The sequence below is a fragment of the Cryptomeria japonica genome, chromosome 3, assembly GCF_030272615.1.
Source record: "Cryptomeria japonica chromosome 3, Sugi_1.0, whole genome shotgun sequence".
NCBI lineage: Eukaryota > Viridiplantae > Streptophyta > Pinopsida > Cupressales > Cupressaceae > Cryptomeria > Cryptomeria japonica.
In genome coordinates, this window is record NC_081407.1 from 524,115,252 (window position 1) to 524,132,110 (window position 16,859).

At 37.0% G+C, this 16,859-nt stretch overlaps 1 protein-coding gene across 3 annotated transcripts in view; it reads right to left on the bottom strand.

The window, feature by feature from the left end:
• Positions 1–16,449, bottom strand: part of LOC131075068 (transcription initiation factor TFIID subunit 14b) — a 64,231-nt gene extending 47,782 nt beyond the window's left edge. For 2 of the 3 annotated variants that reach the window (XR_009113164.2, XM_058011861.2), the window contains exon 1: positions 16,228–16,447. Coding sequence is in view for 2 of the 3 variants with exons in the window: in XM_058011861.2 (XP_057867844.1) it covers positions 16,228–16,332 (105 nt within the window). In the remaining variant the exon portion in view is untranslated. Of the gene's footprint in view, positions 1–16,227 lie in introns of all 3 variants that reach the window. The other variant, XM_058011862.2, reaches the window with a different exon arrangement.
• Between the last annotated feature and the right edge of the window lie 410 nt (positions 16,450–16,859).

Consider the following 16,859-nt stretch of genomic DNA (forward strand, 5'->3'; position numbering starts at 1 on the left):
AGGCAAGTAAAAGATGAAGATCAAAATGTCATCATGACCCTAGACAGTGTATTCTTCAATAGTGTCTTCAAAGGTTCATCAGTTGAAGAAGTAGCTGATATTTCTCAAGAGAGTGCTCAAGAGTACTATGAGAAACATGAGGATAAATGCAAAAAGGTGATCAATACTGTTTATCTCTCTGCTGCAAGGAGTTCCCTCACCTCATGATGGCCTAAGTCCTTCCACAGGAGCGATTTTAATGAGGAATATAACGACATGGTCACCATGTTATCCAGAGTGGGGGTTAAAAGACACTCGTTATTTTCAAAACTGGATGTCTTATTACATAAATATAATCAGAAAGAGGGCCGCGAAAATCGATTGGGGAGAGCAGATCAGTGATGCGCTTTGTGCTCAATTGAAGGAGGTCAAGGTGACACTGAAGTTTTACATGACCTCGTACCTGGTCTACACAGCTGCTTCAATGAGGCAATATCCAGGCTTGTCTACCAAGGGTGACAGGAGAGTAGTGCCCGTCTAGGAGTATTATGATCAGCTTACCATCAAGAATCAAGGTAGCCACTATAGGAGAGTTAATGATGCTTTCTTTGTTGTGTGGAAATGTATGTTTGATAAGGGCCTTCAAAAGCAGAGATTGTCAGAGGCCACCTACAACAGGGTATCTCATTATGGTTGTGTTTTTCTTCAATTTCCTACATTCACCTACATCCGAATCGGATGTTTTTCGGGAGAGCCCTTTATTCTACCAAGGTTCCCCTTTAGACAAGATCATTCTTATGGAGTTGTGCAGGCAATTGATTAGTGTGCATGAGAAACAATCACAAGCACATAAGATTGGGCTGAAATTTCCAGAATCAATCGGTAGGTACTTAGTACTAACCAACCCTAAAGCTAAGAACATGGAAGAAGAAATGCAATGGAATACCATGCGAAGATTCAAGGCACGAAACAATTTTGACTTTCGTGGCATAAAGAGAAAACTCGGGAGGAGTTATACTCATGTCTATAGGTTTGAGGATGTTTGGGCAGATTGTCAAAATGAGGAGGATATAAGAAGGATGGATTTCAGTCGTCTTACTTTGGAACAAATTAAAATTTTGGATTTAGCTAAGATCCCAATGACCATGGAAGACACAGATGACATAGTGGACCCTGTTTATTATGAGAAGAAGATTGTTGACTCCCCAATTCCACTTGTGCAATTGTCGAAGAAAGAAAGCAAATCTATTACTCAGAGGATCTCTCCTATCTTAGCAAACACCAATGCTTGGTTGCTGAAAAAGAATCTCAGGATGAAACAGCTTCCTGCTAGTTCAGGAGATGATGACAACAGTGATGGCCCATTAGGCAAGACAACTACAGCTGAAACAAGAACAAAGAGCAGGGCAGACCCACAAGCACTATCCTCAGCTCCTGTGGTACAATCGAAAGGTAAAGGACCCAAAATCAAATTTACAGTTAAAGGGTCGAAGAAGGGTGAATCATCATCCACATCACAGGAAGCGGTAGCGAAAGAGCCAGAACAACCGCCTGCCAGTGAAGTTGGAAAAGGAAAAGAGATTGAAGAAGGTGAAATTCCTCAACAAGAGGAAATACAGGCAGAAGAAGTATCACACCCAACTGAAGTTGATGCCCCGATTACCTCACAAGTAATCGTCCACTCTATTGAATCTGACTTAGACTCTGACCAAGAGGATGAGGATTTTCGAGAAGATGGAGATCTGAGTATGGGCATGACGCAATCAGAGACCGTTGGTCAGTTTTTCACAATAACCAACTTCTCTAATTTAGATGATATCCCTTCATCTACTTTTGAATCCGCAATGATGGATTTTAATGAAACCTTGGAAGATGCACTTGCAGAACAGGTTTCAGTAGACTTACCCGTCACTACCACCACCACCACAGCAATTCCTCCATTGGTAAGTGCTGAAGTTACATTCACGGCACCCTCAAATCTCCCATCTATAACAAAAGAGGTAGCAGCAACAAATGCCCCGCTAGATACCTCAATATCAGCACCATCAGTAACACTCACAACTGCTCCAAGCTCCAGTCAACTTGCTCCCGAAGCTTCAACTCAAAATCAGCAAGGAGCTACTACTCCATCAGCCAATCCAGAACTACCCCCTTGGATGGAAGTAGAGGCCCCTAAAAGGAAAAAACAGGTGATCTCTCCAGACGAGTTTGACTTTGAACTTTTGGTTCCTCCAAAGCCTAAGGGAACAAAAAAGCCAAAGACGGTATCTCGGGTGGTAGTAGACCCGGCTTCTAAGAGAAAATATGCTGAAGTTATGGTGCCATCGTCAAACAAGAACAAAGGCAACATAAGATCTGAAGATTATACCATGCAGGTCGTAGAGCTCGGGGTAGAAACACGTGAGAGTGTGAAATTGGATTCACAGACAGCCTTTAATTCCTTGTTGAGAAGATTGGATCAGGAGAGGGATGAGAAAAGTATCTTGAAGCAGAAGTGTGAACAGTTGACCAACGTTCTTCTAAAGGTAACACAATCTTCTCGAGAGGTTGAACCCATAGGATCCTCAATAGATACCGAAGCCCTCAAGAAGATTGAACAGGTGGGAGCTAAAGGCCGAGTGATGGATGAGTGGATATCACGACTAAGGTCGGAAGGCTCTCATCTTCTGAGCTCAACAATGGGACTATTGTCAGATTATGAAGTGATCCAGAGTCAGATGCAAGGACTCAAAACCTCTTTATCACAGGAGATTGAGGAAGTTGTGAAAAGTAATACCTTGTGGAGCAAAATGGAGGACTTCAGGATAGATGTCCTAGTTGAGAATAAGGTAATTCCCACAAGGGAGAAGTACATCCAAATCTTATCTTTATTATCTCATAAGAAAGAGACAATGAAGTTAATGATTGCGGAGCTGGACTGGGAGAAAAAAGAAGGTGATGACGAGGTTGACCTCATTTTTGCCAAAGTTGGTGATCTCCCTTGCTATTTATATGATGGCGATCAAAATCTCATTACTGCTGAAGTTGTCATGCAAGAATTCCTTTCCTTGATGGCTCAATGCGCGGGACAAGATTTCTCACTTGATACATTTGATAAACTGTTAGAAATCAAGGTCAGTTTTGAAGTCCTCGCATCCATGCTGAAGGATGTTAAAAAGAAACAGGTGAAGATTCAAGATGCAATTTCCCGCGTCCAAGTCATCACAAGTTCTACCTCGATGCCGAATGAAGCAGAGATGAAAGCCATCCTTGCTAAATTCGAAGATTTCCAGAAATCCAATGAAGAAGAGAATCAAGAATGAAGTACACCCTTTTGGCAGCTTTTCTTCATGCAGTTGCACCGATAGATGTTGTCAATTTTTGTGCAGCTGCACGTTTTCTTTATGTAGTAGTTATAGTAAAATGGGACTGTGCAGTTGAATAAGTCAACTGTGCCCACCTTTTTCTCAACTTCTTTTCCTATACAAGGAGGACCTCTTTTGTAAATATTTTATCTTTTTCATGCTTAGCAAAACTGCGCAAATTTTTTATCCCAATTAAGACTTTGGGCTTTTTGTGGTGAAAATCCTATCAAACGAATAAAGAAAACAGTTTTGTTGATCACAAACTTTGTGTTGTATCAAGAAAATCGTTTATATAATTTAATGTTCCTATGTCCATTGAATATATATCATCTTTACTTCTTTGATCTTTAAGATATTGCTACGTGGTTAGAGAGCTCTCAAATCTTGCAAAGTAGACTTTGTGCTCTTAGCATACTTGAGAAATCTGCTGATAAATTAAGTAACTTGTGGTAAGCTTTGTATTGCTGTAGTTATTTGTAGTTTAATGGATTAGAAATCTATACTTGAAGACTTTGAGCTTTAAGCTAAGTTTCTAATTGTTTAATTTGTAACGATCAGTGTGAATTAGTGTTACCTTAAAGGAGACTTTGTGCTGCTTAATAGTAACTCTTGGTGTAGTTTATTAGATTAAAAGTTCTTTTCTTTAAGTATTTGAAGAGGTAGAGAAATTGTAACTAGGTGAAGGGAGAATACATAAACTCTGAAAAAAAAGAGTTATATGCCCAACACCAACCCACAAATTTAATTTCTTATTAATTAGAGGAGAAATTTCATAGGAAACCTCAACTTGATGAGAGGAGAGATTAATTTCTCAGCATAGCATTGTGTGAATCATATATTTTGTCATTAGTACGCTGGTGACAAAATATTCACCCAACAACCTTGATCCCTACCTATCTGATTTTCCACAAGAGATTTGAATTCTTGAAATTTCCCTAAGACATCATCTTTTGTCTTCATAAAATAAATGCAAGATTTTCTTGTAGAATCATCAATGAAGCATAATTAATATTTCCATCCAACGAGGTTGTTGGCATAGGTCTACAAACATTTGAATGGATCAAATCTAGGATTTTTCTTAATTCATGTTCACTGCTGAAAAAAACAATCTTGATGTAAATGCCAAGTGCATTTCCCTTGCACACACTAACTTTTATACCTTAAAATCAAGAAACCTTGGCACCATATTCTTCACTAGAGTTAGAGGTCCATAATGCAAGTGGCCAAATCTTTTGTGCCAAAGCTCACACAATTTTTCGCTGTCATGTATCAAGGTTTTTTGATTAAATGGATTATTGATCACCTGTAAAGGCCTTCTTCAAGAACACCTTTGGACAATATTTGACCCAGATCTTGGCTATGAGTTATGATGATAACTTGATGATCAAACTCAACCACACAACTTGAATTTGTCATGGCCGAAAATTGTAACGTCCCCATTTGCAATTTACCTCAATTTTAGACCTGGGACAACATTTTCGACTTAAAGTGAGAATTGTAATACATTTATAAATATAACTTTCTAAAGATATTTCATTACAATATTTAACTTTAAATTCTAAGAATAGTTTGGGAGATAGAACGTATCTTTCTTTATTGTAATAACTTTCCCTTGGATTGTCGTGTCAAAGATCAATAAACTTAGATTATGTAATTGGTGTGGGAGGAAGGGAAGAAGTCCATCTATGTAATTGCCGAATGTCTTTGTATTAATGAGAACTAAGTTTACTTCCAATCTTAGAGATTCTATAAGTAATAACTCTGATATAATGTCTGATCTGAATTTGATGGACTCAGATTCCTTATGACGTTGATTACGATATAATTGCCTAAAGTACAGTTCTAAAGACTTCTATAATCTCCCTACAATCTCTTCATAAAATGTGCAACTAATCTCCTTCTCAAGTCTGCCTTAACCTGATCATAAATATGCACTTCTATCTTTTCATATTCTCTTTCTCAAATTTATTAATTAATGTACGTCCTTCCCTTCATTGATAAGAAATGTCTCTATGTCTTCAGTTAAGGTTTTAATTCTAAATAGAATCATTGTATCCAATAATCAGTGCATCAAATAATTAATGACCGTGTCTCTTGCACCCCTCCCTTACCTCAGATCGAACCTTTCTGTTGGATTAATAATGCTTAACCAATGCAATTTATTAATTGGATTTGTGAGGGATGATCACTTGCTAATCGAGTGGTAATATTGCTTTTTTATTATATGTATTATATAATATAATCACTGCTTCCTGGAGATGTATTGATGTTCAATCATAACTAAACTGCATCTCTCAACCAAGTCGATCGTCAAACATATTAATTACTATTCCTTATGGTTCACTGCGTATTATGTCTTATGAAGTCCGCTTTGTCAGACAGAATTGCTTCTTTCTAATGTTTTCTTGTTGTGAGTAATAAATAGAAATATAATTGCTTGCCTTACGGAATTCTCATTGCTGCATATTGGAGATCACTGCTTTATTTATCATGGAGATCGTTGTCATATGGATGGTCCCACCTTTACACATAATTGTTGACAATATAATTAAGGAATGCCACTATATGCGAAATGGTCTTCTAATTTTATATCGGCATATATCTCTCATGTCTGCAATGCTTCATTGTTGACTAATGAATTGAAAGCTATCCTTAAAGGTAATACAAGGAGCTTTCTCGATATTAACCATATTTGACAAAGTCTTGTTTGGGGACATCACAATCTCCCCTCCTTGAATTTGCTTGCCCACAAGCAATCTTAAATCATCATGATTATTCCCAGATCTCAAATAAGTATGTAGAACACTCTAGCACATAGTCCTTGTTTCATGCGGATGCCACTGAAACTATCAAACTTCATTAATCTATGAAACAATTTATGCAATTTTTTATCATGTAAATTCCTAGGTCCTGATGGCTATAGCACCCACTGAACATAATGTAATTAGGTTGATTATCCATAATAATGATCTTGTGATGTCTAGCCCTAGGATGGATGATTCTAGGATGAGTCATCCAATGTTGTATGACCTCTTTATAAGTATGTCATTCGATGATATCAGCTCCTTTACTATATTTATCATAATTCATCTGAGGTCTATCAACCTTTGAGCCCCAATCAATTCCTGGATCCCAAACCATCCTTACGAGTGTACCCTCACATTGATGTTGCGTTGCTTTGATTTTAGTAATTTGATGATTCTTCCTCCAACCGAAATAGATGACATGGCTGGCCTCATCTTGACCCATGACAAGATTTGGTTCAACCATAGAATCAAACTGAGATCTAATCAACAGTTTGCTAGACAAAATGAACTCTTGTATGTAAATCCTGTATATAAAGCATAAGGAAAAATACAACTACATATTCATCTTCTAGAAAGGGTTAGATAAAAAATACTAAGATTAAAATATATAAAAGTTGGAGAGAGGAAGAAATAAAGGCCTGCTTGGAGCTGTTTATACACCAAGCCCAAGAAAGGTTGCCTTCTACAACCTTCTTGCTTCACCTAGCGGCTCACCAGCTCACCTATCAATTCTACTTCTCTTATTTATCAATTCTTGTGGTGAAGTGGGTAGGGAAAGCAACCGGGTTCCTTGACTCCTCCGTGTAAGGGCCACTCAAGCGTCGATGCCACTTTGGTCATCCAAGAATGGCTTACTTATGAGCCCCTCGTTACCCTATCATCGCATCCATACCCTTCCACCACAAGGATGCACTTATGAAGCAAACATAGATAAACATTATCTCGGGGAACATATTTCTTATTATAGTGAATGTGGCATAACTTGGATAAATTAATCATAACTTATTATAAGATGACAAATATAATTTCTTCCAAGTATATCATAACAATTAAGCATAAATTTTATACTTAGGGTTAAGCAACTACGTCTTATTCAATAATACAAGCATGCTAGAGTTTGGGAGGAAGAGACGGGATGGGTTTGCTTGGAGCCATTTCTACACCAAGCCCAAGAGAGGTTGCTTCTAACCCCCTTGCTCCACTTGGTGGCTCGTACTTGCTTTCCCATCAAGGCCTCATCACCCTGAAGGCACTTGCCATCTTGTGAAGTTGGGGCGTGAGAATGTAACCAAGTGACTTGACTCCTCTATTGTAAGGATCTGCTTTTAGGTCACTTACAAGCCCCTCGCGACCTCTTCATTACATCTCAAGGCCACTCCACAAGATAGGTTAGACACCACTATAACATATGGGAGTTGAAGAAAAGACATGAAGGGTTTGCGTGGAGCCATTTCTACACCAAGCCCAAGATAGGTTGCTTCTAAGCCCCTTGCTTCACTTGGCAGCTCATGCTTGCTGGCCCCTCAAGTCTATTTCCCACACAAACAACATCTTGTGAGTTTGGGATAGAGGATGTAACTAGGTTCCTTGACTCGAGGTCCTTATGACCTCTTACAAGCCCCTCAGCACCTCCTCCATTACACCTCATAGTTCATACCCTCTCCCACAAGATGAGCAAAAATCACATCTCTTTCTATTCTTATACTCTAGATCAAACACAGAGCATACATGAAGTAAACAATTGAATGCATGAAGAGACGGAGTATACACTTGAAAACATGAAGCATACACATGGATCTATGTAGGCATGAAGCATACACTCAAATACTCATATTGTTAATTTCCTTCATACGGATTGGAATGATTCATTGATTCATCTTTACCCTGCAGGATGGCAGGATCATACATCTGATACCACTATAATGTCCCCATTTGGGATTTACCTTAATTTTAGTCCTGGGACAACATTTTCGACTTAAAATGAGAATTGTAATACATTTATAAATATAACTTCATCGAATCTAAAGACATTTCATTACAATATTTAACTTAGAATTCTAAGAATAGTTTGGGAGATAGAACTTATCTTGCTTTATTGTAATAACTTTCCATTGGATTGTCGTGTCAAAGATCAATAAACTTAGATTACGTAATTGGCGTGGGACGAAGGCAAGAAGTCCATCAATGTAATTGCCGAATGTCTTTGTACTAATGAGAACTAAGTTTACTTACAATCTTAGGGATTCTATAAGTAATAACTTTGATATAATGTCTGATCTGAATTTGATGGACTCAGATTCAGTATGACGTTGATTACGATATAATTGCCTAAAGTACGGTTCTAACTTCTCTTGAAGACTTCTATAATCTCCTTACAATCTCTTCATAAAATCTGCAAGTAATCTCCTTCTCAAGTCCGCCTTAACCTGATCATAAATCTGCACTTCTATCTTTTCATATTCTCTTTCTCAAATTTCTTATTGAATGTACGTCCTTCCCTTCATTGACAAGAAATGTCTCTATGTCTTTAGTTAAGGTTTTGATTCTAAATAGAATCGCTGTATCCAATAATCGGTACATCAAATGATTAATAACCATGTCTTTTGCACCCCTTCCTTACCTCAGATCGCACCTTTCTGTTGGATTAATAATGCTATTTGTTAATTGGATTTGTGAGGGATGATCACTTGCTAATCGAGTGGTAATATTGCATCTTTATTATATGTATTATATAATATAATCACTGCTTCCTGGAGATGTATTGATGTTTAATCATAACTAAACTGCATCTCTCAACCAGGTCGATCGTCAAACACTCAAACATATTGATTATTATTCCTTATGGTTCACTGCGTAATATGTCTTATGAAGTCCGCTTTGTCAGACAGAATTGCTTCTTTCTAATGTTTGTTTGTTGTGAATAGACATATAATCGCTTGCCTTATGGAATTCTCATTGCTGCATATTGGAGATCGCTACTTTATTTATTATGGAGATCGTTGTCATATGGATGACCCCACCTTTACACATAATTGTTGACAATATAATTAAGGAATGCCACTATATGCGAAATGGTCTTCTAATTTTATATCGGCAGATATCTCTCATGTCTGCAATGCTTCATTGTTGCCTAATGAATTGTAAGCTATCCTTACAGGTAATACAAGGAGCTTTCTCAATATTAACCATATTTGACAAAGTCTTGTTTGGGGACATCACAAAACTAAAAGTAAATTATTTGTCAATCCCAAAACATAAAGAGTATCATTAAGATAAAGAATATCACTAAAAGCCATGCAGAAACAGATAGTTTCAATCCTTGTAACAGGATAAGGGGCATGATCACCGTTGGTCAACTTTTATGCTAGACTTCTGCTCTTGCAGTCCATTGAAAGCCTTCTTATTGAAGGTCATGTGTCTAAATGCTTTGTTATCCAGATAACACCCTACATTAAAAATAGTTTTGATGGATAAACATGAAACCATGGAACCATGGAAAAGGTAGTCTCAAGCTTGCATAAATGCTCATCCACTACCAAAGTTTCTGTACTCCTTGCAAACTGTTGTTGTTGTTGCTACTGGCTACTATTTGCCCTTCCCCTTCTTCTTCTTAGGACAAAAAAAGTACAGTGGTCAAACATTTGGCACTTGAAACACTTGATGTGACTTAAATCATTTTTCCCTTATTGAGAAAGATTGTATCCTTTTACTTTCTTTTTTGACCCTTCCTAAGTCCTTTCTTGCCACTTCTCTTCATCTTGCCAATGAGAGCTTGATTCAAAAATCTTCCAATTCAACTGAGGAAGCTTCAAGTCTGGTTTTTTCTTGAATAAAATTATCCCAACGCTTCTCATATGTGGGATGTTTCTCATGAGCACAAACACCCTAACCAAATGGTTCCTAGGATGAAAAGAAACTATTTAAAGTTGTGGATGCGAACTCTTCATCCTCCATCTGAATCTGAATTGATGCAAGTTGATTACAAATTGTGGGCTTACTTAGGTAGGTGGCTACTGTATCCGTTACTCATGCATATGGCATTGAGTTTGTTTAACAACCACATATTACAACAGATGTTCACACTCTGACAAAAATTGGTTGAGGCATATATCTCCTTTGTTGATTATTTTCGGTAATGTGAGGAATCAAATGATTCTTCACAGAATCCAAGATGATACACTTTGCCTTAACCATCTTGTCATGTTGATTCAACTCCACAAGATTAGTAGTTGTCAATACAATTTCCACTCTGCAACCTACACTTCCAACAAATAATATCTGAGGCTCCTTCAAGTGGTCACACTCTCTAAGATTGAGAGTAGTCATGCTTGCAGTTACTAGAATGTGCTGAAACTTAATAAATTAGCTGAAAAAACTCAAATCAGCATCCTAATAGGTACATCACACTGTGCAGCCTTTCATAGGTCCCAGATACTTAAATCACTGAAGTAAGGCACTAAAATTTTCCTATAATTCCCTATCACGAGCAGCAGCAAATTCCATTCACAAATCTAGATCTCAATAACAATGCTCTAATACCATGTTAACATTCAGCACATGATGTCAACTATCTTGGCCTTCATCAAACTCACAGCTGGAGTGCCTTAACCTGCATACACAGAAAACTAAAAGCATGAAAAACTAAAACAATAAGCTTAGATAAGAATAAATTTGTAATCCACAATATACTTTATTATTCTGGAAAATATCAGTAGCTTTTTTTACAATAGGGACACCTATTAGAATATATAAATATATAATATTACATCAGTGTATAATTATTAACAATAATAAAGTCTTATTATTATTATTATTGATAACATATGCAGTTCTGTTGACTAGTTCCTTTCTACCTGACATTTCTCATTATTTATTTATCACTATGAAATGCTAAATGATGCTCTCAAGTTCATTATGATATCAGAGAAATAATTGTTCTTTGCATGCACCATCAGCTCCACCTTCCTCTTCATTAGGGTATACACTTTCTTCTTCGCACTACTTGAGCAATCTCTTGGTAGAGCAGTTGCACTAAATTAAAATCCAGATCAGCTATACGAAGCTCATTGTTTTCCCAATTTATTTGGTATGTGCATGCTATCATGAAATATGACATCTTTGTTGATCATAACTGCACATTTAGCAGGATCATACACCTTGTAGCCCTTAATTCCCAATGCACATCCAAGGAGATGCACTTCTAAATTTTCACATCTAGTTTCTTCCTTCCTAATCAGGTATGTACACATATGCTGCACAGCCAAATACAAAAAGATGTGTTACTATTGGTCTGATCCCTAACAAAATTCTTCTGGAGTTTTTCCAATCACTATCTTGGTTGGAACTCTATTAACAAGGTATGATGCAGTCGCAGTTGCCCAAAAACTATTTGATAGTAAAGTATGGTTCAGCATGCTCCTTTCCAATTGTTCGACTAGAGTTCAGTTTTTGTGTTTAGCAACTCTATTCTATTATGGGTTGCATGGCAATGTCTATTGTCTTTGATTTCTTGCATCCATACAGAACTTTTAAACACTTTTGAGCTGTAATGTCCCTACCAAATATTACAACATATATGAAATTGTTTTCAATTTCCGCACACAGGCATTTTGTCAAACAGTCGGTGTCTGATTAATAACAGCTGCAGCTACTTATTTTAATCATAGAAATGTTGAAAAATAGTTGTCATGCATTCATTTCACTAACCATGGTTATTCAAATCTCAATAAATAAAATAGAAAAAAACTGTTAACAGTATCACATAGAATGCTAACGTAAATATCAGAAATACATATATAGACTGGGAATTAACTTCTGACCTCCAACTGAGCTGCTGGTAAAAACCTAGAAATCAGAGATAATATAAATTCAAAATCAGTGTCAGCTCCCAATATTCATAGTAGCCCCCAAACCTGTACAAAACCTTAAGAAACCTACTAAAGGTCGTTATCAACAATGTGGGAGGGAATTTATTCCCCAAACAAGGTGTATTGGCAGCCTAATTCTCCAAATGCTATGTCCAATTCCTAGCTGATGCAAAGGCTGCAGGTGAGTGTGAGGAAGGTTAAAAGCCTTCAATATCATGAATCGCCTCTCCCAATTGTATTTGATGCCTTTCTTGGATGGTACAATCACTTCCAAGGAAATTCAAATTGGTACGGCTAGGTTTTGGACTCCCAGCAATTAATGTATAAATTGTTTTTGTCACTTCAAAATGTCACCATCATTTTTATAACATATCTTCCAAAAACTAAAATCTTTAATTTCGATTTTTCCCAACACATTCTGATCGTCTAAAATCTGAAATTACCAATATTCCACCAAATTTCCAAAGAAAATGAGACAATATGTGCACCTGTGAACCCTGCCTAAGTTCACCTCAGATATTGGCTAGGAAGAATTTCTTCTCCTAAACCAACTTTCCCTTAGGGTTTTCGTCTTAAGGTTTAAACTTGAGCCAAATAACCAAACTCCACAACGAAAGATAACATTCTCCAAAGTTATGTAATTTTCATTTGCAATCCCCTTTTACATTGCATTTTCAAACTTTCAAGAAATCTTACTTTATTTGTCATAAAGTGACCCTTTTTATTTTTTATTGAGCCCCGAAATAAGTCACTTAGTTTTGTTTTTTTTGATAAGTCACAGCCAAAGAGGTATTTTTTAGCTTTTCCCTGTAGCTAAGAACCAGTCAAGTAGACTCAAACCCAAGACCTCCCATGTAGAAAGTTCGCAGCTAACCACTGCATTGTGGGTCATCCCCCGAAATAAGTCACTTTATTATTATATGTTCAAATTTATAAAAATAATTACCTAAACATAGTTGCCCATAAAAAAATAATTTAAGACAACTTAATTTAATCAAATAAATATTCCCTTACCAACATCCTGATTAGCCTATAGGAATTAAATAAGCTGAGGGTCTTCACCGAACACTCACTCCTAAGCATAGTTTGCAGACTCGGACTCAGAGAATACTCAGTAAGCCCAAAACATTTGACTCAGCAAATACACGACAAAAACTCGGCAACTTAGAAAGTACTAAAAAATAAAATTTATTAAATAAAGATTGATATCTTGAAAGAGAAATTGCATGGTTTTATGGCAAAACAACGTGTGAAAAATGCATTTTAACTAGTGTTTTACATGTGTCTGCATATTTACTAGTGTTTTTCCTCTATCTATAAAAACGCGGGAGTTAAACTTGAAAAAACTCATCCCGCAAAAAAAATAGAGAGTACTTGGCAACTAGGAGAGTACTCGCTGAGTTTGCAAACCATGCTCCTAAGAAGAGGACATTACATGAGCTGTACTCTCAACCATTGTCACTCCTGATATTCTTTATGCATTTTCCTGCTTGTTTCTCCACAAAATTCTTGAAGCACTTGAACTTATCAAAAATTTCAAACTCTTGTTTAAGTAAGAAAACATAAGTATATCTTGAGTAATCATCAATGAAGGTTGTGAAATACTTTGGTCTTCCAATTGGCATGGTCTACATCAGCCCACACGTATTAGAATGTATTAGCTCCAACAGCTCCTTTTCTCGAGTGCCTCCTTCCTTGGAAACTCTGTCCTTTGATGTTTGCCCAATTTGCATGCTTCACACAGGTTTAGACCCTATCCCTTGTTCAACTCTGCACCCAACAAGAGCTTTTGGTTATCAATAAATTTTAGATTCTGCATGTTGATATGCCCCAATATTTGATGTCATAAATCTGCCTTGCAGATTTTCTACAATGTTCTTGCAACAACAGCATGCTTTTCCACACTTGACATACACAATTTGTATAGGCTACCACATTGTACTCCCTTTGCCATGACTTTCCCATTCACTATTCTTCAACATGCACAGGCTTGTGTCAAACTCCACTTTCATTCCCTCATCTGCAATTTTACTAATTGATAACAGATTTTTTATTAAGCCTAGAACATGAAAAACATTATGAATTTGTTGCATACACAATCCAAGAGCTCTACCAAAATCACTTTTTCACCACAAACCTTGTGACTTGAGTCATCACCTAAATAAACCTTCTTCCAATCAGAGAGTTTTGCATATGAGGCTACCAAATCAATATTGCATAGATTTTGATCACTTACAATGGTGACCAACACTGTTAAACAAATAGTTTAGACTCTTCAGCTCCTTCATTTGCTGTGTTTGCTTGTGAGTTTGTGACGTTTGCTCTTGCAAGATCTGTTGCTTTGTTCCAAAAGTCCTTTGCATGGTGCCCTACCTTCTTGCAATCGTGACATTTGAACCTCTTCTTCTTTCGAAGAACTTTCACCATCAATGGTGGTTGGTTTCTCTTTCTTCAGATAGGATTTATTTCCAGCATACAAGGCAATGGAGTTTCTAACTTCACTCCCCTGCCTTTTCTTCTCAGTTCCCCTGCAACAATAGCACAATTATTGTTTGGAGTTTAAAGCCAGCTTGTGTGCCCAAAAAGGCCACCAGCTTTCAACTGAAGGTTGAAGACTCTCCAATCATAATGCTATCCTCTTCTGAGAATGGAGAACCAACTGTAGCCAACTAATTCAACAAAGATTTTTATTTCATTTTTTTTGGGTTGGAGGGTCTCATCTGCTGAGAGCCAAGGACTGAGGTGTATCAATTTCACAAAAGTCGCCCAGGGCAAAATCTTGGCCTCATCCCTTATGATGTCAGGGTCTTGCACTCAGCAAGACTTGATCCCTGGTGAGCTTATTCAGAACCATTCAACTTCACCGGAAACCAAGGGCCCATTTATAATCAACAAAGATTTGACAAAGTTGGTGTGTGATGACACCAATTCTTCATCATCCATCATAGATGAAAGAATTATTTTGCAAATACAGCCTTGTTGTCACATCCTTCATCTTAAGATTTAACAAAATGCCTCCTTTGAGGTTTTCACACTACATACATGCAATAGTTGTGTATCCTTCAGCTTGACCCAGATTGTAGCTAATGCTTTGCCATCTCTCTACTCCCACTTGGTTGTTGATTCTCCATTAGCAGGTTTCAGCTCAGTCCCATTAGCAATATTTCATAAATCTTCTACCAAGAGCAGCATATTCAACTTCAACTTCCACAAAAGGAAGTCGTCAGTCCACGGCCTGGCCTTCACATTCTCTCTTCACTATAAACTAGGCTCTGAACATATTCAAAATATGGCCCTCCATTAAGCGGTGACAAGGAATGCAAACAGAGAAGAGAGAAACAAATTAATAGATAGAAATTATGGTTTTTATTCACAATATTTGCTGCTCACATAACAAAGGTAAACAGAAAGAGACTCCTCTAATCACACCATGGATTCAAGCTTTATTGACTCAAAAAACAGTGAACAAATTAATGTTTGTAGTGACTGAAAAGGAACTGAACAAATCTAGTCTATGAATGATGACATCTGGTTATTCCAACAGATACTTCAAATGTCTCTTTTGCTGCTGCTGCAATATAGTGTTTTCATTGTCAATACACACATTGGCATGCGTCTGAGTTCAACGATTGTTTCCATAACAGATTTTACAGCAGTTGCTTTTGAGATTTATGATTGGTTAAGATCAGATTACTAAAAGCATTAGAATTATTGGCTTTATTAGTCTCACTACAACAATGTCAGCAATAGGTACAATTTAAAATTTAGCATGTTAGAATCAGACAAGCATGTTCTCTTTTGTAGTGGTGCTTGACACAGACAATTATCACTGGGTGGTGTCTAGACCAACATCTGCAATACAACAAGCTGCTAGTTTTTGTTGGTGGCGCCATACGGCAATGCATCTCTGCGAATCAAACTCGTAGCAAAATACAAAATACACGAACTTTTTCTCAGCACATCATCCTATCCTTGCCTCACTCAAACAAAGATATCGTCTCGTGCACCCCACTGGTACGTTTTTCAGACCTCTAAGCATGTCGATCATGACCATCACAGATGCACCACTCTTTCACTTCTGGAGCGTTCCAGCATTTCGACAGAGCTCGGGAGGCAATACTACATACCGTATTCAGTGTACACAAGAATTTAAATATGTAGACAACATTGGTCGATTTGGTGATATGATCTGTAAGCGAATTAGACGAAAGGAAATTGTCCAGAAGATACCTTGGGATGGGAGTTAGGTGGGTACTCGTTGTCAGCAACCCTGGCAGTCTTGGCCCGTTGCAGTCGGGAATTTAAGTCCGTCTGCTCTCCCAACTTCTTCCCCATCTCAACGCTCGATGTTCTCTTTTCACTTAGGGCAACCCAACCCTCTCTGTTTGGGTTTTTTTTCCTTCCCTCCCTCCCTGTACAGGGCTGATCTATTATTCTTATTATTTATTTAAGTTTGCTAAGGTTGATAATGCTCACAACTGCATTCTTGAATATTATATAATTAATGCAGTTACAAGGCAATATTTTCAATGATTTGAAGGGGCTGATTCAAGCATTTTAAAAAGAAATAAAATCAAAACAGAACATTAATATTTAATAATAACTAGCGTATATATCTCTTTAATATATATATATATGAAAAAAATTGTTCATTTTTATATAAAAAATTGTTTATTTATAGTATTTAATTAGAAATGATCTTCATTATCAAAATAACTCTTAATTCACTCATTCTTACATGATTTTTATTTATTTTCTTTTCATTCATAAAGTCATACGAATGTTCTATACATAATTTGTAGTCACGACTTATTGCTCATAAACATTATTAAATGGAAGGTTTTAAATCTACAAATGTACTC